At 47.2% G+C, this 26,297-nt stretch overlaps 1 protein-coding gene across 1 annotated transcript; it reads right to left on the bottom strand.

Annotated features, from left to right (window-relative positions):
• Nucleotides 1-7,730: 7,730 nt before the first annotated feature.
• On the bottom strand, nucleotides 7,731-26,234 carry LOC144737247 (sialic acid-binding Ig-like lectin 10). The gene is made up of 11 exons (XM_078619968.1): nucleotides 26,063-26,234; nucleotides 25,021-25,392; nucleotides 22,816-23,097; nucleotides 12,280-12,606; nucleotides 11,506-11,790; nucleotides 11,118-11,384; nucleotides 10,827-10,925; nucleotides 9,962-10,167; nucleotides 9,634-9,751; nucleotides 9,345-9,448; nucleotides 7,731-9,065 (listed from the first exon to the last, which is right to left on the bottom strand). Exons 1-11 carry the CDS (start codon nucleotides 26,232-26,234, stop codon nucleotides 8,904-8,906), a joined length of 2,394 nt encoding a protein of 797 aa, XP_078476094.1. The 3' UTR covers nucleotides 7,731-8,903.
• Nucleotides 26,235-26,297: the final 63 nt, after the last annotated feature.

The raw sequence follows: 26,297 nt of genomic DNA, 5'->3' as shown, positions 1-26,297 counted from the left end.
AGGGGCAAGGGCAGAGGCAGAGAGACCGACCAGGAGCGAGTTGCAGTAATCCAGATGAGTGAAGTCGAGGGGGTGCACAAGAAGTTTGGCAACGGTGATGGTGATGAGGGGGCTATTTAAAAGATGGAAGCGGCATGTGCAAGTAGTGTTGGCGATGTGGGAAGTGAAGGGAATGAGGAATCAAGGCAACGCCAATAATTTGGACGGAAGCAATCTAAATAAGACTGAGCAGATGGAAAGATGTGGAGGGGTTAGGAGGAGGAGAGCGGGAGGCGGGAATAGAGAGCACAGTGGTTTTAGAAGGGTTAAGGGAAATAAAATGTCGTGTCAGCCATGCTTGGATGACCATTAGGCAGGATGAGATGTGGTCGGAAAGGTCAGAGGTAAAAGCCGAAAAAGAAAAAAAATGTTAGTGTCGCCGGCAAATAGGTGATACCAGAGATTGAAAGAAGAAAGGATGGGCTCGAGGGGGGACGTCACGAGGGAGCATTGGAGAGGTGTGGTGCCACAGCAATGGAGCAACTCCGCCAGCGCCGCCATCCCCTCACACCTCTCCACACGAACGCACGCACACCCCCACTAAACACACACATGCACACCCCCACTAAACACACACCCCAACTAAACACACACACGTACACCGCCACTAAACACACACACGCACACCCCCACTAAACACACACACGCACACCCCCACTAAACACACACACCCACACTCCCACTAAACACACACACGCACACCCCCACTAAACACACACACGCACGTAGGGTCTCGATGGGGGGTGCCTGGCACCAAGGGTTTTCATCCGAAGAGCCCCTAGCAAGGATGTCCTCCGGTTTCCCATTGCCAGGAGATTGGCCGACCCTCCCCCCCCCAGGCCGGATTACATGGCGGCCCCCCTAAAATCAACTTTAAAAGTCGTAGGGGTGCAGGCTGGCCGCGATAAAGCATACACAACACGGGAGGTGGGGCCTCGAAGGCAAACACTCTAGGGGCTTTGCAAACAATAGGTGGTGGGAAACTCCCTAGGTACCCTAGGAGGAGGATTTAAGAGAGAGACAAATTGTCGGTGAATCAGAGATGAGGAACGCAGATACGGAGACAATGGAAAGGGGGGGAAGAGAGGGGGGAGGATGACGTGATGCCCCCACAACGGCCAGAGCGTTCAAAACCCGGCAGGTAAAGCGGTCGGGTTGGCCGCACAGGATGACATCATGTCACCCGGGGATTAACGGGCTCTGAGAGGATAAGAGGGGAGGGAGGGAGCAAATTTAGATCAGAGTTCTTGTGCGACCGTCGTGAATCCCAGCCGCCCTCAGCGTCCGCATGACGTCTGCCGGGTGTAGCTGCGAACCGTCGGCCAGGCAGAGTCTTCACTGTCCAGCGTCCTCCCCAACTCCCACCATGTCCGTTTGACGCCGTGAGTTTGTCTGCGAGGTGAGTGATCGTTCAGTTGGCCGATTCAGCCCAGTTCTCCCGTTAAACCTAGCCTGAGAATAGTCGCACATCGCGAAGGGTGGGAAATAAGAGGCTAGGCGTGACCCGTAGGGTGTTCGCTGGGGGCCATAAACAGGGGTTCACTATTCGCGCCGGGAATAAAACCTTAGTACAGATTGATGGTTGACGCGTTGTGTGTGTGTGTGTGAAGATTGGTGGAACAGCGATTGGCGGACTGCGGCGTGTGGGTGATATAAATCAGTGTGTGTATGATGTGCGCGCATATTAAAATATAAATCTCCGCCCGCGCCAGCGCGTGTACGCGCGAGAACCGCAGTTTTAACGTGTATCGCGCAGAGAAAATAAGTGGGTGGGTATCACGCGAGCGCAGATTAATTAATTAACAAGTTCCTGCGGGGTGGGCTGGTAGGAACGAATAACCAAAGAATATAAACATAATGTATTATTACACTTGTTTAGCCAGGAAAGCCTCACTGAGTCTAAAGGTTTTTGTAGGGTCCTGCCAAGTATTTGTAGTAGGGGGCGATGTTGCTACACCTAATCGGACGATACGAAGGGAGAGTTTGAGGCCTAGTTCTAGGCTTTAGGCCTAGCTGTAGGCTTTAGGCCGCTGTGAGTTAATTTTTAATTTAAATGTTTTAATTATTCATGTAAAAGCTTTAAATATAAATGTTTCTATTTAAAAACATCAGGGAATGTAACATTGTTAAACATTAACTCCCTTTCACACACGCGGGGGTACGATACGAAGGGAGAGTTTGAGGCCTAGTTCTAGTCTTTAGGCCTAGCTGTAGGCTTAAGGCCGCTGTGAGTTAATTTTTAATTTAAATGTTTTAATTATTTATGTAAAAGCTTTAAATTTAAATGTTTCTATTTAAAAACATCAGGGAATGTAACATTGTTAAACATTAACTCCCTTTCACACACGCGGGGGTACGATACGAAGGGAGAGTTTGAGGCCTAATTCTAGGCTTTAGGCCTAGCTGTAGGCTTTAGGCCGCTGTGAGTTAATTTTTAATTTAAATGTTTTAATTAAAAGCTATCTCAGGGAATTATGAGTTAATTTTTAATTTAAATGTTTTAATTAAAAGCTATCTCAGGGAATTATAAGGGAATGTTACACTTGTTTAGCCAGGAAAGCCTCACTGAGTCTAAAGGTTTTTGTAGGGTCCTGCCAAGTGTTTGCAGTAGGGAGCGATGTTGCTACACCTAATCGGACATCGGACGGACGGACGGACGATATAATCTATTGTAGGCTGGTTGACTTCGTTCCTACCAGTAATATCCGAACAGCTGCAGAGCCTCTGTGACTGCCAGCACCCTATTCAGTAACCACCCGTGGCCGTTCACCGTGTTGACACGACGGCTTAGCCTCCAGCCCGCAGGGAGAGCGCGGACACACACACGTATATTGCGCAATCAGCGTGGGCAGGTGGAACGCCGCGAGTGCAGACGTGTTGTGGAGTGAAGAGGGCCCATAGGGGCGCACGCGTGTTAATCCCAGGGCGGTGGTGAGCCAGCTAGTGAGCGATGTCCCTCAGAGAGGGCGCGGGGGGGGGCGATCACCCGATCGGCGGTGGCCCGGCGAGAAGCGGCCGAGGAGGATGGGGGAGTGGAGGGGGTGGACGTCGCGCCCCACCAGCTCACGGGGAGCGGGGAGGTGGGCGTCAGCCCCCACAGAGGACCAAGTAAAGAACCCTGGGAGATGCCGACTATGACAGGGCAGGGTGGAGGAAGAACCATGGTTAAAATAGAAAGTGGATGAATGAGAAGTGAGGTTAAGAGCAGAGCAATTTAAGTGGGATGCCAGAGATACCGAGGTTCGACAGAGTGGATAAGAGGATGGAGTTATCAAGGGTGTCAAAGCCACAGACAGATCTAGCGAAATTAGGACAGATGAAAGGCCCGAGTGGTGTGAGTTAGCCAAGTGGTTATGCACATGGAGGAGAGTAGTATTGGTGGAATGGAGAGGGTGGAAACAAGATTGGTGGAGGGGATAGCGAGCATAAGAAGAGATATAGGATGTGGGTAAGGTGTCAATTAGACGTTCATTGAGATTGGAGAAGTAGGAAAGCTAGGAAATATGGCGATAGTGTGCAGGGATGAAAGGGACTATTAAAGGTTTTTTTTCAGAATGGTAGAATAATGGCGGGTTTTAAAAAGTTAGGAATGATACCAGATGAGAGGGAAGAGTTGAAAAGAGCGAGGAGGAACAGGTGAATAGTAGGGATGGCAGATGGAAGCGAGGAAGGTGGTAGTTGATAAAGGGCCGGATGAGCTGAGGAGATGATGTTTGACAGCTCCAAGAGGAACGCAGGGGAAAAGGTATTTAAAGTAGAGGAAAATTGGAGGAGGGAAGAGAGGGGCAGGTAGATATGATGGTGGCAGGAAGGCAGGTATTGAGGAGGGTAGGACACATTCGAGAAATATTCTCCAACAAATATTTGGGTAAAACTAATGGGAAGGGGCAGAAGAATACATAACAGTTGAGAATGGCGAAGGATGTAGTAGAGTGTTTAAGGTCGAAAATAGCAGAGCAGGGTGCACGGAAAGGGAATAAATGCGGGATAGAAAATGTCATTGGCGAGCAGCCTCCAGTGTGGAAACGAAGCCATAAAATAAGAAAATGTAAGGTGAGTAGGAATCAATAGTGGACACGGTATTTCAGGTTTGCTCGGCTTCGGGTACGAGGTGATGTTGAATCTTTAGCCCAGGTGTTAGCCAATACCTAGGGGGATGATTCAGAGGGGTGAAAGGCAGCAGTTGGGCAAGAGCGTCTAATCAGTAGGATAGTGCGGAATGTAGGATGGATGATGCTTGGTCTGGGTAGAGATAGGAGAAATCAGATATGAATGGTAGGTTCATGGAAACTAGGGAATTAAGTGCAGAGTGATCGATGGAGCGTAGATTTCGGCAGAGGCGTGGGGAGAGGGATGAAAGGTTGGATGGAATTGTGAGTGTCACAGTCAGCAATAGGTGATCGGACAGAAGATGTGGGTCAACTAGGATATGGGAAGCTGAGCAAGTGGAAGTGAAGATAAGGTTAAGCGTGCTACTGGAGAAGTAGATCAGATGAGAGGAGACAAGGTGGGTGTAGTTTTATATAACTAGCCTTTCTACCCCATCCCATCCGGGTCCGCTGCGAACCACGTGAGACAGATACAGGGTAACCCCATTTTTAAGTCTCTGTGTGCAGGTTTTCACGACATGTTTTAAGCAAAGTATACCTCTAGTGAATGTGTACACTCTGTACTCACAGCTGAGAGATAGACCTCTCCTACTGGTCCCCTCTCGCTGGCGCTGCTGGCGCTGCTGGAGCTGCTTTTGCTGCTGGTGCTGATGGTTCTTCTGATGGTGCTGCTTCTGCTCGTGGAGGGCTGTCGAGTTGCTGTTTTATGCCTCACTCTCCTTCCCCAACTGAGCTGCCTTTTATAGGGAGTCCCCAACCCGTCGAGACTGGTTTTCCCTCTATAACTGTTCTCAGCCGGTAGGCTTGTCACTTACACCATCCCCTTTCTCAAATCACAGAGTGACTCCTCTACACCACTGTACTGCCAACTCATAAAACACATATGCTACCTGCATGACAGAAGTAATGCGATTATCAGAATCCAGCTTGATGATGAGGTCAAGTATGCTCTCGCTGCCCGTGGAAGAGACACGGTTTGAGTCCAGATTGACAACTTCCAAATTATGAGAATTGAGAGTGTCGGCAATGTGATTGTCAATGGTTGATTGGTTTGTGTTAGGGCAGTTGAAATCACCGGTAAGCACGAACCCCTGGGATGAAATATTAAGGGCGTAACAAAGGCCTGATAGGTCAAACAGGAAGTTGGAAATACTGCCCTCACGAGAGCATGCAGTTAATAAGGATGAGAATGAAGGTGGAAGACTGGGTGTAAGAGACACGCATCTCAAAGGTGGAAGGAACGGATGGTAATGAAGTGGTTTAATGCTGAGCTATGTAGCGTAAATGACTGCCAAGCCTCCACCACGATGTCCAGTTGTAGGGTTAACATGGAGAACATTGTAGCCATGCGGGGCGACTTCCGATGTAGCCGCAGGAGGATCATCAGGCCTGGATCAGGTCTCAGTGATGAGGTCTAGGCTATGATCCAAGATGGTGTCATGAACGAGGGCAGACTTGTTAGTGATGGAGCGAGTGTTGAGGAGACCCAGGAGGCAGGAGGATGGCTGGTAACTCAGGCGTTAGTCTGAGTGGACGAAGCATTGGTGGTTGACTGTATGTTCGGTCAAATGTTGGTGCGTCGCCTGCAACCACGGTGCACACGACGCCGGTGGAGGCCATTAAATAGACGCAGGTCAGAGTGGAGAGTATAGATCGGTGCAGGTGGAGACCATGGACAGATGCAGCATGGCGGAAGGATAGCAGGTATGACCTTGAGGCGTGGGTCATGAGGAAACAGGTGGATGACGCCGAAACCAAAGCTGAAGAGATGGACAAGGAAACGACGCTGGTATTGGCGGCATGCAGATGGCCCAGGGAGCAGCACCTGAGCGAGGTGCCCAGTGAGTGGTGCCTGCGCCAGATGCTCGGGGTTCTAAAGTTGAGCCGCACCAGGGGGAACACTGCCCCGTCGACCGGAGTGTGAGCCACGGCCTCAGGGGCAGGTGACACAGCGCCGACAGCTCCAGTTCCATCTGCAGCGTCGGCACTTGAAGTCCTCCTCGCGAACAGCTCACGCACAGCAGGTTGGATGCTTGCACAATTCAACCCGCGTAGTTGGCCCCAGAGGCAGCCATGAGGCAACAGCGGCGGCGATGGCAGGCGCAATCACTGATGAGGAGGAAGGCCGCAACATAGACAGAGCTGCCACTTCAACATGGGGGCGCGTGTAGTGACGGCGATGCAACAGTAGGGGACGCCACTGGCCCAGGTAGTGGAAGCCCGGGTCCGTGTATGGTCAGCCCGAGCCCGATTTGCCGAAGGACGCCGACCACACCGTGGCAGCAATGGATGCTGCAGTGCACTGGCTGCACACCGACAAAAGACGCCAGGGAAAAGCGCCCGAGCAGCCAGGATGATCATGGCCAGGACGGACTACAAGCCCGGGCTGGGACAGACTCCAAGCTCGGACAGCGAGGCAACAGCTCCGTGCGGCCAAGAAAGTAATACAAAGTGATAAACAGAAGAAGATTAAAACGAAACAGGTAAATAAATACTGGGGAGGGGCATATAGAAGAGACATGGGGGTCCTGGATAACTAAGCTCGATGGAAAGGAGGATACACAATGCTGGAGCAACTCGGACGGCAGCCAGCTCGCGTGGTGCCATCTTGCATGAAATCAAAGCATAAACTTTTATTTCATGAGATGGTGATTAGGTCACGCCATGATCCTGTGAACCAGAAAGGGTCAAACGGATCTCCTCAATGGGCTCTTACACAAGAGCCCCCCGGGCTTGGCCTCTCAGTGTAATAGTCACACAGGAGGGCCTCTCGTGGCTGCTACTGCCTTGGAATGTTGCCCAAAGAAATGCACCTGATGTGGGGAATTTGTGAAACCCTGGCACAAACCATGAGGTCCCATTTCATAAATCCGTGTTATTTATTTGCAGATTGTCAGACATTCCCAATAACGGGAAAGGCTCCCCCCACAATTGGAACGGCTTGGAGAGGCGTTACACTGAGTTTGCCATCCACATCTCGGTCGTGAGATCAGCGCGGGTGCCAGAGATGTCGCCATGAGCATCTTCTCAGGCGCGATTCGGTCGCGATCGGCCAAGTCCCCCTCTCCGAGGAGAAGACTCGAGTCCACAAGTTTAGTGCACAATGTTAAGCACAATATTTAATGACACTGCCTTGATAGTGGTGCAAGAGAGCAAATACAATCTATACAAAATCTTAAAAACGTTAAATAGATCATACATACAGTTTCCCTTCGAATCAGCATTATTGATGGACGTGTTGAGTTTCTTGCCACACGTACGGTAACAGAATTCGCGGAGCCTCTTGGAAGCGAGCACAAAACACGTGCGTGTGCAGAGCTCAAGAACAAAGTTCAATTCCTTTACACAACGAGCTGCTGATAACCACCGGCCCCGCGGAGGCTCCACTAGGGACGCCCCACGTCACCGCGTCCAGGTCAACAGGGAGCTCGGATCATCCCAGCATGGACGTGGCTCTCACGAAGGACGCGGGGTTCAACAAAAACAACTGCAATGTGGTGCGAAGGCCGGGGAACTGAGCGCCGCTCCACAGCCTCACAACCGCTGGGATGCACGGGTGTGGTGCTCACAATCGTTGTGTCATTGTTGCAAACTCAGTTTATTCTCGTAAAAAACATTGATACAATACTTTTGCTTTGGGATACTTCCACCGAAATGACACGAAAGCACACAACTGGACACTTTTTGACACATGATCAATCGTCTGAATTGGTGAACATCCAGAACCTGATGCCACACTCATGCAACTGCACCCGTTTCTGCATCTACTGATGCTGAAGCTTCGGGCCGCTGTTTGATGTTGCTAGAACCACCAAAGTGCCTCATTCCCCAAGCAAATAAAACAGTCTTTTTACATGTAACCCTTTAGCTAATATCTCTAAAACTTTAATATTTTTTTTCAACTAAAAACTGCATTTTACAGTACAGTCGACCCTATTCGTGAACGGAACAGTTTTCCAATAAACAGGCAGCAAATCCTATCAAAAGAAGCCAATACACTTCCCCTTTAAACTCGTTAACCCGTGGCTCAATAAACCTCCAAAGAGCCACCCGACCCATGCTGAGGACCTCCATCGCCCATTGCGTTTTACACGAGAAGTCATTGTTGCCACATTCTTCCCGACAGTCGGAAAAGTGTAGGTGTGAGTCCCCTGGCCGCACGCACAAGAGCAACAAACCCACTCTTTGTATGACTTTTGTTTTCACAAAATGATGCCACACTCAAAATATACGATTTAATTTCTTCTAAATTTAAGATAACTGTCTGACAAGAAAATAAACAATAAACGTATTCTCATCCAAGTTGGTTAGCAGTCTGGGATCTCTGATCCGGCTGCCCAGCCTCACAGCCCACACGAGCCAATCAGCAGTGGCCCTAACTGAGCTATGCGCACGCCACCAACACAATCCTGTAGGCTACTGGATAACTTTGAAAAAGGGCTTCATAGCTCATCGGATTTCTCCAGGATAAATAAAGATTCTGATACTAGATCCCTCTGGTGGGCATTTTACTTCGTGATAAAGAGCACAGCAAATTTATTTCATCTTGAAAACCACGAGCAGATGGGTCTGATAAGGGCAGTACGTATTCTAGAATTTAACCAGACATGCTCAATAAAGTTATCCCATTATATTTCAAGGTGAGCACATGAGGTGTGGGTTAACTCCAGTCATTGGCTCCGCCAGAGTCATGCCATCTCCATGACTTGTCCAGCATGACAATGCCGCAGAAGCAGCTTTTGATTTTCGATTCCCTCAAGGGAAACCCGAGGTTGCGCCAAAATCCAGGCTGGCGTACACCAGCGTATCCGTCTGCTCATCCGCATCTTCAACGCCGCCAGCGGTCGCCGCCCCCCCTCCCTCTCCAGCTGTAGCACCGCTGGGGCTAGCGGATGGACCACGGTGGCCACCAGCGCCCTGCTCACCACACAGCGCAGGCACATGCAGTGCTCGCACGGGAACATGGCTGTGGTGTCCAACAGCACACACGGAGTCGTAGAAAGCAATACAACTTTACAGATTTCAAATCACACTACATTTGTCAAGTTTAAGGATGAGTTCATTTCAGGATACACGAGGGTTAGGATCTTGTCAGAGACACGGACTGGATTGGAGGAGCGGGCATTGGACGAGCGGGTACCGGACATGACCGGTATCAGGGACCCAGTGGGAGCCGAGGGCTGGAGCAGGGCTCACCGTCGGGCGCACTGTGCTGTAGAGGGTGGCCTCCTCGCTTGTGGGCCCTGGCGTGGCTCGCTTGCGGTTCACTTCGCTGTACAGGGCCCCGGGCTGAGGTTCCTCTGTTGAGAGAATCACCACGCACGTCAGATGCACAGCCATAGCCTGCAGCCTTTAGGCCCTAATCCTGACAGCCGGCACTGGGGTATGCGTGGTGTGTGTGCTGTGGGTGGTGGGTAGAGCGTGTGTGGCGTGTGGTGTTGGGAACCGGGTAAACGTGCCCGCAGTGTGCCGTGAGGCCCCTCACCAGCCTGGGTGGCCATGCCCACGACGCTGTACAGGCAGTCAGTGTTGGCATTTGGGACTGAGGGCCCCGCTGAGTCACCAGGGAGATGTATACGGGGGTGTGGCTGAGAGCAGGGGCCCTGTCACCGGGATGCAGAGCACGAAACATGGAATCAACATTCACATCGTCATCTTATTTAACACTTATATTGTGACTATGTCCAAATCCTCAGAGTACAACTCCCTTCCCTCAAACACCTGTAATCCTGATCAGGCTCAACCCCCTACTTTGAAGGTGAATGCCCTCCTGCCTTTTTTTATGAAAATAAATCTGCTCATTGTTTCTGTACCGGGTCCAGTTCCCTCCGCAGGTTGCAGTAGAGTGGCAACTGGGAGACTGCCATGGGCAGGGCTCCATCTCCTGCCGATCCATCCGCGCTGGGCTGTGCCACCCTCTCATGAGCCTCCATTGCTCCTCCGTCAGGCCCCATGTGGTCTCCGAGTTGGAAGAGAGCAGCCGGCTCCGCCTTGCTACGTTTCATCATGGCGGCCAGCACTGGGGTGGGACATGTCAGCATGGGTGACATCAGAAATGCTCTAATCTAGCGAGGGAGACTCTCACACCCAGGCCTCACAGAGCTATCGTGGCTAAACACAATGACACAGTAACCCACGTACACGTGTTGAACATTGTTATTGAACAGAGATCTATTTGGTCCTATATCACAGGGGATGACTCTAACGGCCATCACCGTGCCAACGAGTGGCATGCTGCCAAAGTGTTCTACAATGTCCCCATGCCGGAACTGCAAGAGTCAAAACACATAGGTCAAAGGTCACCATTAGCCTTTGCAGCGTCGTGAGCGTGCCCCACCCTGCCCCCTAGCCCCCCTCACTGGCCAGCAAAAGGGCCTCATGACCTGAGACTTAAGGCTGGGATCCTGAAGAGGCCTGCAGGCAGCCACTGGGGTCATGGAGCAGAAAAATTTTAACCCTACAGCGGTTTACACCACGATTGTCACACGCTCCCCACTGCCTGCGTCAGCCGGCACGTGTCCACTCCCCACTGTCTGCATCACACCACTCATGTCCAATCCCCACTGTCTGTGTGTGACGCCTGCATTAGATAGCTGCCCCCATCCCACTTCACGCCGAGGAAGTTCTCAGTTATCGTTCGCAGAAAGGCGCGCGCAGCTGGGTGTTGCACAACACCACCTCCTCCTCGCCAGCAGAGCGCGGATAGAAGCAGCAGCAGGAGGAGGGCGACCCCCACACCGGTCGCCACGTGCAGGGCCCAGGATGCAGACACCGGCCCTGACACAAACCACACATTGTCCGTCATTATTATTGCTGCTCTCGTTTTGTAAGCAATAACCTCACAACGCACGTGAATGAGAAGAAAACCTGAATGGCTGAAACCCTGAATGAGTGAAACGCTGAGCAAGTAGAAAAATGAATAAGTGAAGCAATGAATGAAATAGAATGAGTGAATTCCGGTTTGAGCACCTTGAATGTGAAACATGGCCTCAGTCTCGCCGACTTCGTTTGTCGCCACACAGGTCACATTCAGCTCCTGTGATCGCTTCATGACCACGGAGCTCCGGGTCTTGGTTCCATCCCCATCCTGGGTCTGGTTCCGTTCTGATGCATCACTCCCCACGTGCCTCCAGGTGATGGTGGCACGAGGATTTGCCTTCACCTCACATCGGAGGCACAGGTCACCTCCACCCCCACACGTCTCATCTTGAGACACGTTCACCACCACCGGTGCATCTGTCAACAGAGAAGGATCCGCCAGTCACTCATTCACTCGTTCGTTCATCGCGCACTGACACAGGATCATTCTGCTGGGTGAGAGTTGCGTGCGTGGCGAGGTTCTGCTGCTGTGACTCACACTGCACGTCCAGGTCGAGGTGAGCGGGAGTCCCGTGGCCCTCGCTGTTGGACGCCACGCAGACGTAGTGCCCCGAGTCCTCCGCCGTGACGTTCTTCAGAAGCCAGGCGCCATCTGTGTGATTATGGAGGAGCTGGCGGCCGCTTGGTGGCTCCCTGCTCCAGCTGAACGACGTAGAATTCGGGTTACCGTGGGCGAGGCACTTCAAGGTGACGTCGTCACCAGACTCCACCCTCGGGAGACGAGGAGCAGAATGAACAGATGCCGTTGTGTTCACCGGGGCGTCTGTCAACAAAGCGTGAGATGCGTTCATAGCAACAAAGGCAAGACAAGCACCCTGAGCCCTAAGCAGAAGACGTCTTGACAAGTGGATGGGAGAGGAGAGGGAGCCTCTCACTACTCCCTTGTGCAGCCACACAGGGCTCAGTGAGTGGGGCTTGGTGACCTTACAGACAGGGTCATCTGTCAAGGCTCTATCTGCCAGACTCACAGCATTTACCGTCTGCCCAGCAGGGTTGTCCTGTGCTGGCACTGAGGAGCTTTGCATCTCATGTCACCTGGCCCTGTGTGCAAACTAAAGACCACCATTCAGTTTATTTCACAGGAAGCAGCGATGATCGCCTGTTATCTCACCTAAAGTAATTAAGTGGCTTACACTCACTGGGGGGCATCACACAAAGCCAGAAATTACTGTGCCACCCATAGCACGACACAGTGGTTACAGTCTGTACACCGATCTAAACAAAAGGGCAACAACCACTGCTGGACACTCACACTTCACGTCCAGGATGAATTTTTGGACCATCGTTGAGGCTAGGTCGCCTCCCGAAGCCTCACAGCGACATTTCCTTCCATTGTCCTCGGCTGATGGGGTGAAGTTGAGCCGGTTCGTCACGGTGAATGTCCCGTCTGGAGATTGACTCCGGGAGGTTGAGTTTGTCCACGTGTTAAACTGAGTTTGTCCACTTGAGTTTGTCCACTTGACGACGTCGTCCAAGACCCAGCGGATGGTGACCGAGTCCATGGAGACCACGGCGTCCACGCTGCAGGCCAGGGTGGCCGGCACAGTGGCACGGAGCTCTGACTGGGCCCGTAGAAAGGCTGAACACCAGGGGCATGGGTTACTGACATGAGTTGACATGGGCAGGTAGAGAGTCATGTTGACAGTCCAGAACATCATCGACAATGCACGGAGGCAATTGTACATACTTGGGGCAAGGATCTCTCCACTACCAATGAAAAATACATTATCCCAAATATTACTAAAATACTGGAATTTGAAAAGATTTATATGCCTGTTATTTTGTTACTGGTGTACAAACTGGGTAAAAAACCGAACCTCACATCACAGCACACACAGTAATCACACGTCACACACAGTAATCACACAACACACACAGTAATCACGCAACATTAATTCTAGATTTGAAGCTTTCGTGACTGCAAGGAATCATATTCTTAGGTTTTTTCGGTAAAGTCACGTAGGTAAAACATCAAAATTAATGAAAATAAAATAAAATAAAAATAAAAACAAAAACAAAAATCACGACGTTTCGGAGGCAACACAAGTCTCCGTCACAGTAATCACACATCACACTCAGTAATCACACATCACACTCAGTAATCACACATCACACACAGTAATCACACATCACACACAGTAATCACACATCACACTCAGTAATTACACACAGTAATCACACAACACACACAGTAATCACACATCACACAAAGTAATCACACATCACACACAGTAATCACACAACACACACAGTAATCACACAACACACAGTAATCACACATCACACACAGTAATCACACATCACACACAGTAATCACACAACACACACAGTAATCACACATCACACACAGTAATCACACAACACACACAGTAATCACACATCACACACAGTAATCACACAACACACACAGTAATCACACAACACACACAGTAATCACACAACACACACAGTAATCACACATCACACACAGTAATCACACAACACACACAGTAATCACACAACACACACAGTAATCACACATCACACACAGTAATCACACATCACACACAGTAATCACACAACACACACAATAATCACACACAGTAATCACACATCACACAGTAATCACACAACACACACAGCAATCACACAACACACACAGTAATCACACATCACACACAGTAATCACACATCACACACAGTAATCACACAACACACAGTAATCACACATCACACACAGTAATCACACAACACACAATAATCACACAACACACACAGTAATCACACAACACACACAATAATCACACAACACACACAGTAATCACACAACACACAGTAATCACACAACACACACAGTAATCACACAACACACAGCAATCACACAACACACACAGTAATCACACAACACACACAGTAATCACACAACACACAGCAATCACACAACACACACAGTAATCACACAACACACAGTAATCACACAACACACACAGTAATCACACAACACACACAATAATCACACAACACACACAGTAATCACACATCACACACAGTAATCACACAACACACACAGTAATCATACAACACACACAGTAATCACACATCACGCACAGTAATCACACAACACACAGTAATCACACATTACACACACAGTAATCACACAACACACACAGTAATCACACAACACACACAGTAATCACACAACACGCACAGTAATCACACATCACGCACAGTAATCACACAACACACACAGTAATCACACATCACGCACAGTAATCACACAACACACAGTAATCACACATTACACACACAGTAATCACACAACACACACAGTAATCACACAACACACACAGTAATCACACAACACACACAGTAATCACACATCACACACAGTAATCACACAACACACACAGTAATCACACAACACGCACAGTAATCACACATCACGCACAGTAATCACACAACACACAGTAATCACACATTACACACACAGTAATCACACAACACACACAGTAATCACACATCACACACAGTAATCACACAACACACACAGTAATCACACATCACACACAGTAATCACACAACACACACAGTAATCACACATCACACACAGTAATCACACAACACACACAGTAATCACACATCACACACAGTAATCACACAACACACACAGTAATCACACATCACACACAGTAATCACACAACACACACAGTAATCACACATCACACACAGTAATCACACAACACACAGTAATCACACATCACACACAGTAATCACACAACACACACAGTAATCACACATCACACACAGTAATCACACAACACACACAGTAATCACACAACACACACAGTAATCACACATCGCACACAGTAATCACACAACACACACAGTAATCACACATCACACACAGTAATCACACAACACACACAGTAATCACATATCACACACAGTAATCACACAACACACACAGTAATCACACAACACCCACAGTAATCACACATCACACACAGTAATCACACATCACACACAGTAATCACACATCACACACAGTAATCACACACAGTAATCACACATCACACACAGTAATCACACAACACACACAGTAATCACACACAGTAATCACACATCACACACAGTAATCACACACAGTAATCACACATCACACACAGTAATCACACAACACACACAGTAATCACACACAGTAATCACACATCACACACAGTAATCACACATCACACACAGTAATCACACATCACACACAGTAATCATACATCACACACAGTAACCGCACATCACACACAGTAATCACACATCACACACAGTAATCACACATCACACACAGTAATCACACAACACACACAGTAATCACACAACACACACAGTAATCACACATCACACACAGTAATCACACATAACACACAGTAATCACACATCACACACAGTAATCACATATCACACACAGTAATCACACAACACACACAGTAATCACATATCACACACAGTAATCACATATCACACACAGTAATCACATATCACACACAGTAATCACACAACACACACAGTAATCACACATCACACACAGTAATCACATATCACACACAGTAATCACATATCACACACAGTAATCACATATCACACACAGTAATCACACAACACACACAGTAATCACATATCACACACAGTAATCACACAACACACACAGTAATCACACATCACACACAGTAATCACACATCACACACAGTAATCACACATCACACACAGTAATCACACATCACACACAGCAATCACACAACACGCAGTAATCCCACATCACACACAGTAATCGCACAACATACACAGCAATCACACATCATACACAGTAATCACACATCACACACAGTAATCGCACATCACACACAGTAATCGCACATCACACACAGTAATCACACAACACACACAGTAATCACACATCACACACAGTAATCACACAACACACACAGTAATCACACAACACACACAGTAATCACACATCGCACACAGTAATCACACATCACACACAGTAATCACACAACACACACAGTAATCACACAACACACACAGTAATCACACATCGCACACAGTAATCACACAACACACACAGTAATCACACAACACACACAGTAATCACACAACACACACAGTAATGACACAACACACACAGTAATCACACATCACACACAGTAATCACACATCACACACAGTAATCACACATCACACACAGTAATCACACATCACACACAGTAATCACACATCACACACAGTAATCACTCAACACACACAGTAATCACACAACACACACAGTAATCACACATCGCACACAGTAATCACACATCACACACAGTAATCACACATCACACACAGTAATCACACAACACACACAGTAATCACACAACACACACAGTAATCACATATCACACACAGTAATCACATATCACACACAGTAATCACACATCACACACAGTAATCACACATCACACACAGTAATCACACAACACACACAGTAATCACACATCGCACACAGTAATCACATATCACACACAGTAATCACATATCACACACAGTAATCACATATCACACACAGTAATCACACAACACACACAGTAATCACATATCACACACAGTAATCACATATCACACACAGTAATCACACAACACACACAGTAATCACACATCACACACAGTAATCACACATCACACACAGTAACCGCACATCACACACAGTAATCACACATCACACACAGTAATCACACATCACACACAGTAATCACACATCACACACAGTAATCACACATCACACACAGTAATCACACATCGCACACAGTAATCACACATCACACACAGTAATCACACATCACACACAGTAATCACACAACACGCAGTAATCCCACATCACACACAGTAATCGCACAACACACACAGCAATCACACATCATACACAGCAATCACACATCATACACAGTAATCACACATCACACACAGTAATCGCACATCACACACAGTAATCGCACATCACACACAGTAATCACACAACACACACAGTAATCACACATCACACACAGTAATCACACATCACACACAGTAATCACACAACACACACAGTAATCACACATCGCACACAGTAATCACACATCACACACAGTAATCACACAACACACACAGTAATCACACAACACACACAGTAATCACACATCGCACACAGTAATCACACAACACACACAGTAATCACACAACACACACAGTAATCGCACATCACACACAGTAATCACACATCACACACAGTAATCACACATCGCACACAGTAATCACACATCACACACAGTAATCACACAACACACACAGTAATCACACAACACACACAGTAATCACACATCGCACACAGTAATCACACAACACACACAGTAATCACACATCGCACACAGTAATCGCACATCACACACAGTAATCACACATCACACACAGTAATCACACATCACACACAGTAATCACTCAACACACACAGTAATCACACATCACACACAGTAATCACACAACACACACAGTAATCACACAACACACACAGTAATCACACATCGCACACAGTAATCACACAACACACACAGTAATCACACAACACACACAGTAATCACACAACACACACAGTAATCACACAACACACACAGTAATCACACATCACACACAGTAATCACACATCACACACAGTAATCACACATCACACACAGTAATCACACATCACACACAGTAATCACACATCACACACAGTAATCACTCAACACACACAGTAATCACACAACACACACAGTAATCACACATCGCACACAGTAATCACACATCACACACAGTAATCACACATCACACACAGTAATCACACATCACACACAGTAATCACACATCACACACAGTAATCACACAACACACACAGTAATCACACAACACACACAGTAATCACATATCACACACAGTAATCACATATCACACACAGTAATCACACATCACACACAGTAATCACACATCACACACAGTAATCACACAACACACACAGTAATCACACATCGCACACAGTAATCACATATCACACACAGTAATCACATATCACACACAGTAATCACATATCACACACAGTAATCACACAACACACACAGTAATCACATATCACACACAGTAATCACATATCACACACAGTAATCACACAACACACACAGTAATCACACATCACACACAGTAATCACACATCACACACAGTAACCGCACATCACACACAGTAATCACACATCACACACAGTAATCACACATCACACACAGTAATCACACATCACACACAGTAATCACACATCACACACAGTAATCACACATCGCACACAGTAATCACACATCACACACAGTAATCACACATCACACACAGTAATCACACAACACGCAGTAATCCCACATCACACACAGTAATCGCACAACACACACAGCAATCACACATCATACACAGCAATCACACATCATACACAGTAATCACACATCACACACAGTAATCGCACATCACACACAGTAATCGCACATCACACACAGTAATCACACAACACACACAGTAATCACACATCACACACAGTAATCACACATCACACACAGTAATCACACAACACACACAGTAATCACACAACACACACAGTAATCACACATCGCACACAGTAATCACACAACACACACAGTAATCACACAACACACACAGTAATCACACATCACACACAGTAATCACACATCACACACAGTAATCACTCAACACACACAGTAATCACACATCACACACAGTAATCACACAACACACACAGTAATCACACAACACACACAGTAATTACACATCACACACAGTAATCACACATCACACACAGTAATCACTCAACACACACAGTAATCACACAACACACACAGTAATCACACATCACACACAGTAATTACACATCACACACAGTAATCACACATCACACACAGTAATCACTCAACACACACAGTAATCACACAACACACACAGTAATCACACATCGCACACAGTAATCACACATCACACACAGTAATCACACATCACACACAGTAATCACACATCACACACAGTAATCACACATCACACACAGTAATCACACAACACACACAGTAATCACACAACACACACAGTAATCACACATCGCACACAGTAATGACACAACGCACACAGTAATCACACAACACACACAGTAATCACATATCACACACAGTAATCACATATCACACACAGTAATCACACAACACACACAGTAATCACACAACACACACAGTAATGACACAACACACACAGTAATCACACATCACACACAGTAATCACACATCACACACAGTAATCACACATCACACAGTAATCACTCAACACACACAGTAATCACACAACACACACAGTAATCACACAACACACACAATAATCACACATCACACACAGTAATCACACATCACACAGTAATCACTCAACACACACAGTAATCACACAACACACACAGTAATCACACAACACACACAGTAATCACACAACACACACAATAATCACATATCACACACAGTAATCACACATCACACACAGTAATCACACAACACACACAGTAATCACACATCACACACAGTAATCACACATCACACACAGTAATCACACAACACACACAGTAATCACACATCACACACAGTAATCACACATCACACACAGTAATCACACATCACACACAGTAATCACACAACACACACAGTAATCACACATCACACACAGTAATCACTCAACACACACAGTAATCACACAACACACACAGTAATCACACATCACACACAGTAATCACACATCACACACAGTAATCACACAACACACAGTAATCACACATCACACACAGTAATCACACAACACACACAGTAATCACACAACACACACAATAATCACACATCACACAGTAATCACACATCACACACAGTAATCACACAACACACAGTAATCACACATCACACACAGTAATCACACAACACACAGTAATCACACAACACACACAGTAATCACACAACACACACAATAATCACACAACACACAGTAATCACACATCACACACAGTAATCACACAACACACAGTAATCACACAACACACACAGTAATCACACAACACACACAGTAATCACACATCACACACAGTAATCACACATCACACAGTAATCACACAACACACACAGTAATCACACAACACACAGTAATCACACATCACACACAGTAATCACACAACACACACAGTAATCACACATCACACAGTAATCACACAACACACAGTAATCACACATCACACAGTAATCACACAACACACACAGTAATCACACAACACACAGTAATCACACATCACACACAGTAATCACACAACACACACAGTAATCACACAACACACAGTAATCACACATCACACACAGTAATCACACAACACACAGTAATCACACAACACACACAGTAATCACACAACACACACAGTAATCACACAACACACACAGTAATCACACATCACACAGTAATCACACAACACACACAGTAATCACACAACACACACAGTAATCACACAACACACAGTAATCACACAACACACACAGTAATCACACATCACACAGTAATCACACAACACACACAGTAATCACACAACACACAGTAATCACACAACACACACAGTAATCACACAACACACAGTAATCACACAACACACACAGTAATCACACAACACACAGTAATCACACATCACACACAGTAATCACACAACACACAGTAATCACACATCACACACAGTAATCACACATCACACAGTAATCACTCAACACACACAGTAATCACACAACACACACAGTAATCACACAACACACACAGTAATCACACAACACACAGTAATCACACAACACACACAGTAATCACACAACACACAGTAATCACACATCACACACAGTAATCACACAACACACACAGTAATCACACAACACACACAGTAATCACACAACACACACAATAATCACACATCACACAGTAATCACACAACACACACAGTAATCACACAACATCACACAGTAATCACACAACACACACAGTAATCACACAACACACACAGTAATCACACAACACACACAGTAATCACACAACACACACAATAATCACACATCACACAGTAATCACACAACACACACAGTAATCACACAACACACACAATAATCACACATCACACAGTAATCACACATCACACACAGTAATCACACAACACACAGTAATCACACATCACACACAGTAATCACACATCACACACAGTAATCACACAACACACAGTATTCACACATCACACACAGTAATCACACAACATCACACAGTAATCACACAACATCACACAGTAATCACACATCACACACAGTAATCACACAACACACAGTAATCACACATCACACACAGTAATCACACAACATCACACAGTAATCACACATCACACACAGTAATCACACATCACACACAGTAATCACACAACACACAGTAATCACACAACACACACAGTAATCACACAACACACACAGTAATCACACATCACACACAGTAATCACACATCACACACAGTAATCACACATCACACACAGTAATCACACATCACACACAGTAATCACACAACACACAGTAATCACACAACACACAGTAATCACACAACACACACAGTAATCACACATCACACACAGTAATCACACAACATCACACAGTAATCACACATCACACACAGTAATCACACATCACACACAGTAATCACACATCACACATAGTAATGACACATCACACACAGTAATGACACATCACACACAGTAATCACACAACACACACAGTAATCACACAACACACACAGTAATCACACATCACACACAGTAATCACACAACACACACAGTAATCATACATCACACACAGTAATCACACATCACACACAGTAATCACACATCACACACAGTAATCACACAACACACACAGTAATCACACATCACACACAGTAATCACACATCACACACAGTAATCACACAACACACACAGTAATCACACATCACACACAGTAATCACACAACACACACAGTAATCACACATCACACACAGTAATCACACATCACACACAGTAATGACACATCACACACAGTAATGACACATCACACACAGTAATCACACAACACACACAGTAATCACACATCACACACAGTAATCACACAACACACACAGTAATCATACATCACACACAGTAATCATACATCACACACAGTAATCACACATCACACACAGTAATCACACATCACACACAGTAATCACACATCACACACAGTAATCACACAACACACAGTAATCACACATCACACACAGTAATCACACAACACACACAGTAATCATACATCACACACAGTAATCACACAACACACACAGTAATCACACATCACACACAGTAATCACACATCACACACAGTAATCACACATCACACACAGTACACACCACACACAGTAATCACTCAACACACACAGTAATCACACAACACACACAGTAACCACTCGGTGCTCTGCACCAGGGCGCCTCTCCTCGGCTTCCTCTGAGCAGTGGCCTCACCGCTCAGTTCTGCACGAATTCCATGAATCACAGGGAACCTTCAACTCAACTCTAGCTCAGGGTAATTGGATACCCCCTGTGTGTTAGTTGGTGACAGAGTTCGTAGTTTGTGGACAGAGTAACTTTAATGTCACGTGTCACTATGCTGGGGAGTGATCACTTACAGAAAACCTGCAGCTCCGTCCATGAATCTTCGCTGTTTGTTGTTGAGCTCCACGCATCACATTCGTACCAGCCCACGTCTTTTACAGCCACAGCTTCCAAGGTCAGATGCCTGCTGCTCTCGGACAACCTCCCATACTGACCGTCTGATCTGTACTTCCACCACTGAAAGTTGACTGCTTGCTGGGAGCTCGTGGTTCTGCAGTACAGAGTGGCTGGTGTCCCCACTTTCTCGATCAGTCTCTTGATTCCCTTAGTCTTGGGAGTGAATGACCTGTTAAAGACTGAAACAAAATTTTTTTACAAGAACCATGTATATTGAACTTCCTTTGCACCATACGTAGCCAACCGTGCTAATCGGAGGTACGGAATCTTGGTTATGATACCCCATTATAATTACAATGATGGTTATGATGAAGTATAAATGTATCACAAGTCGCAGCTCTATATGATGCATGCTCACACTGGACTCACAGGGACGGGCCAGTAATAATACTATCCTCTGTTTAGCTAGGAAAGCCTCCCTGAGTCACAAGACTTTTATAATTGGACCCTCACATTGAGATATTTGGCCAACTCCACGAATGATATTTTGGCAAGTGAGAGGAAATCGTGCGTCAAACACTCATAGCTCCGCACAGATAGACTAGCAGTGCTGCCATCTCCTGGCCTGCTGGCAGCCAGTGTGCACAGAGCGCTCAGCACTGGGGGCCCACGGCCCCGCGTGTCGGTAGGGCCAGTCCTGTGAGCTCAGCCTCGCGCTCTGCCCAGACGCAGCAGCACATCCACGAACCCTGAGCTCGTGCTGGTTACGGGGTCTGGTCTGGCAGGGCGGTGGGGATCGACGGTGACTGGAGGCAGGGCTCAGCACGCGGCTGTGTTCAGCCCCACGTGGTCTGCATCACGTGGGGCGTGGTGGGCGGGGCTGCAGGCGGTCACGTGGAAGAGGTCCTTTTGGGTGCACTTTGTAAATGTTCACTCGTCTCAGTGTTTCCAGATGAGAGGGTTTACCTCTGTACCTTGACGTCTCATTGGGGTTAATGAGTGTAAAGAGGGTTTGTAAAGAACACTGTCGTTGTGAAGGGGTTTCCTTGACTTCTAATAATCTATATATATATAAAATCGCGAATCTGTCTGTCTGTGTGTGTCGCCGGACCATACGCACTTTCATTGGACGGCGGTTGCCCCTGGCAACGAGTAGCAACTTTTCGCCGCGGGGTGGACGCCATTTTTTATTCCCGTTAAAAATAGGCGCACGCATTAACACAAAGTTTCACGTCCTCTTCACTCCCCCCCCCCACCACAATGTGTGCAATTACTATTATAGGGTCGGTCGATTATTAAATTATAGCGATTAGACAGTATTATTGTATCGCGGGGGATCGGCGCGCCTCACTAAAACCCTACAACGGATCGGCGCGCCTCACTAAAACCCTACAACGGATCGGCACGCCTCACACAAACCCAACAACGGATCGGCGCGCCTCACTAAAACCCTACAGCGGATCGGCGCGCCTCACTAAAACCCTACAGCGGATCGGCGCGCCTCACACAAATCCTACAACGGAAGCGTAACGCATTGTAGTGTCGTGGTTAGCGCGCCACGCTACGAACCCTGCGACCCGAGTTCCATTCCCGCTCACGGCCACCACCGGTGACGATTATTTCAACCGGTCCTGGGCCTCCCCTAGGTCGACTCAGCCTCAAAACGAGTAACTGCTGTGGCGTATGAACATCGCCACTGGGGAGACAAAGGCGGCCTAGCGTCGTGGATCCAAGACCCGGGCGAAGCCGGGTAGTAAAGCTAGTTAACTATAACCGCCATTTGAACAGCAAGGATGCCTTGTTTGCTGGGCTTGGTACCTCAGAAATGCAATGAATACCCGACATCTGCTTTTAAATCACAGGGTTCAATACAAGTTCACTTTCACCCACAATTTGGTGATTAACCTTTCAATTCCGTGGGCTTAGACATTCTGACCCAGTCTCCTGGAGGTGAGAGAGGAGGCGAGGGGCAGGGTACAGACTGTGGAGCTCACACAACGCGAACTTTCCTAGTGGCAGAACAATGTTCAGCTGCGGGCGGATCTCGCATCGCCCACATTCGCCTCTAGACATAAACACGAGTTTTCATTTGTTTACCATTTACAGGATAATGCCTCTTAAGTTGTTTAGTGTTACAAAGAGAGTCATGAAAGGTTCCGTACCTGTAATTGTGATGCCTGCACCGCCACTGAACTTAGTTGTATCGATGATAGCGCGGAAGAAATATCTCCTCGAGTCTCCCATCCTCACGTCTCTGATCTCCAGGGAGCAGCTCCCCGAGCTCAGACTCCCCACCAGCGCCACTCTCTCCCTGTACCCCTCTATGGGGCTGGTCTTGCTCACTGAGCTGTAGACGATGTTCTCTGTCTTTTTCTCGTCAAAGGCATCGTTAATGAGCCAGTAGCCCTGCACGCTGTGGTCACTGCGACTCCACGAGAAGAAGAAGGCGCAGGGCAGCAGCACCCGGTCTCCCTCCCGCACCCACACCGAGTGTCCGTAGCTCACCAAGGCAGCAGCAGTCGACCCAGCACCGCCTGTGAGAGACGCACACAGTGACCGTGCACATGGCGGGGAACTTCTCCTGTACCGCGTCTGCCCCTGCAGGACCCAGTGGCCGTGGATTCCGGCATCAGCGACCACAGTCGCATTCAGGAAACCACGTGGGGCACTTGGAGATGTCGCGCCAGTGAAGCGCCTAAGAGATCCCATTGATTACTCCTTCCCCTGAATATCAGAATCAGATTCACTATTTAGAGTGGAGGAATCCGATGAGCTCTGAAGCTCTTGTAGACAAATGTCCAATAGGGGCAGGTCACCAACTTACAATGGCAAATGATAGGAACATAAAATAGACAAAACGGTAAGCAAGTCACGAAATGTAAATAAATACAAAGACAAAAAGTATTTAAACAAGAGAGCTCATGTGAGCTTAATATTATTTTATCCTGCAGCTGTAGTCGTACATTTCACACGAAGCTGAACTCCTGGTGTCCCAGTGTACGCATCGGTCTTCAACTCAAATCTGAAGAAGTAGGTGGTGGCATCTGAGACTGCGACTTTCTTGATCTTGAGAGCGCAGCTACCGCTGCTGAGAACTCCGCTCAAGGATGTCCGCCTTCTGTAGCTCACAGCCACCTCTGTTGGCGTGGAGCTGTAGACGATGTTATCTGCTGTGGCTTCTTTGCCATCTCTCATCCACCTGACTCGTGACGAGTGGAGACACGTCCCACGTGCACACGAGTAGCGGTGGAATGCCTCCGAGCGAGTGAGAGATGCCCCCATGAGGTGGCTCCGTATTGAGAGAAGAGCACTGGGGCTTAGGGGACACCCAGAACGACTCCTCATGCACTGGAGGCAGAGGAGTCTGCCACGTCATGGTGAGAGCGGAGATGGGGAACAGATGGAGAGAAAGAGGAGTAGAGGGAGAGATGTGAGAAGA

Source organism: Lampetra planeri, chromosome 66, assembly GCF_965212315.1.
Source record: "Lampetra planeri chromosome 66, kcLamPlan1.2.h2, whole genome shotgun sequence".
NCBI lineage: Eukaryota > Metazoa > Chordata > Hyperoartia > Petromyzontiformes > Petromyzontidae > Lampetra > Lampetra planeri.
Note: the sequence above shows the minus strand (reverse complement) of the source record. Positions and strands in the feature narration are given on the sequence as shown.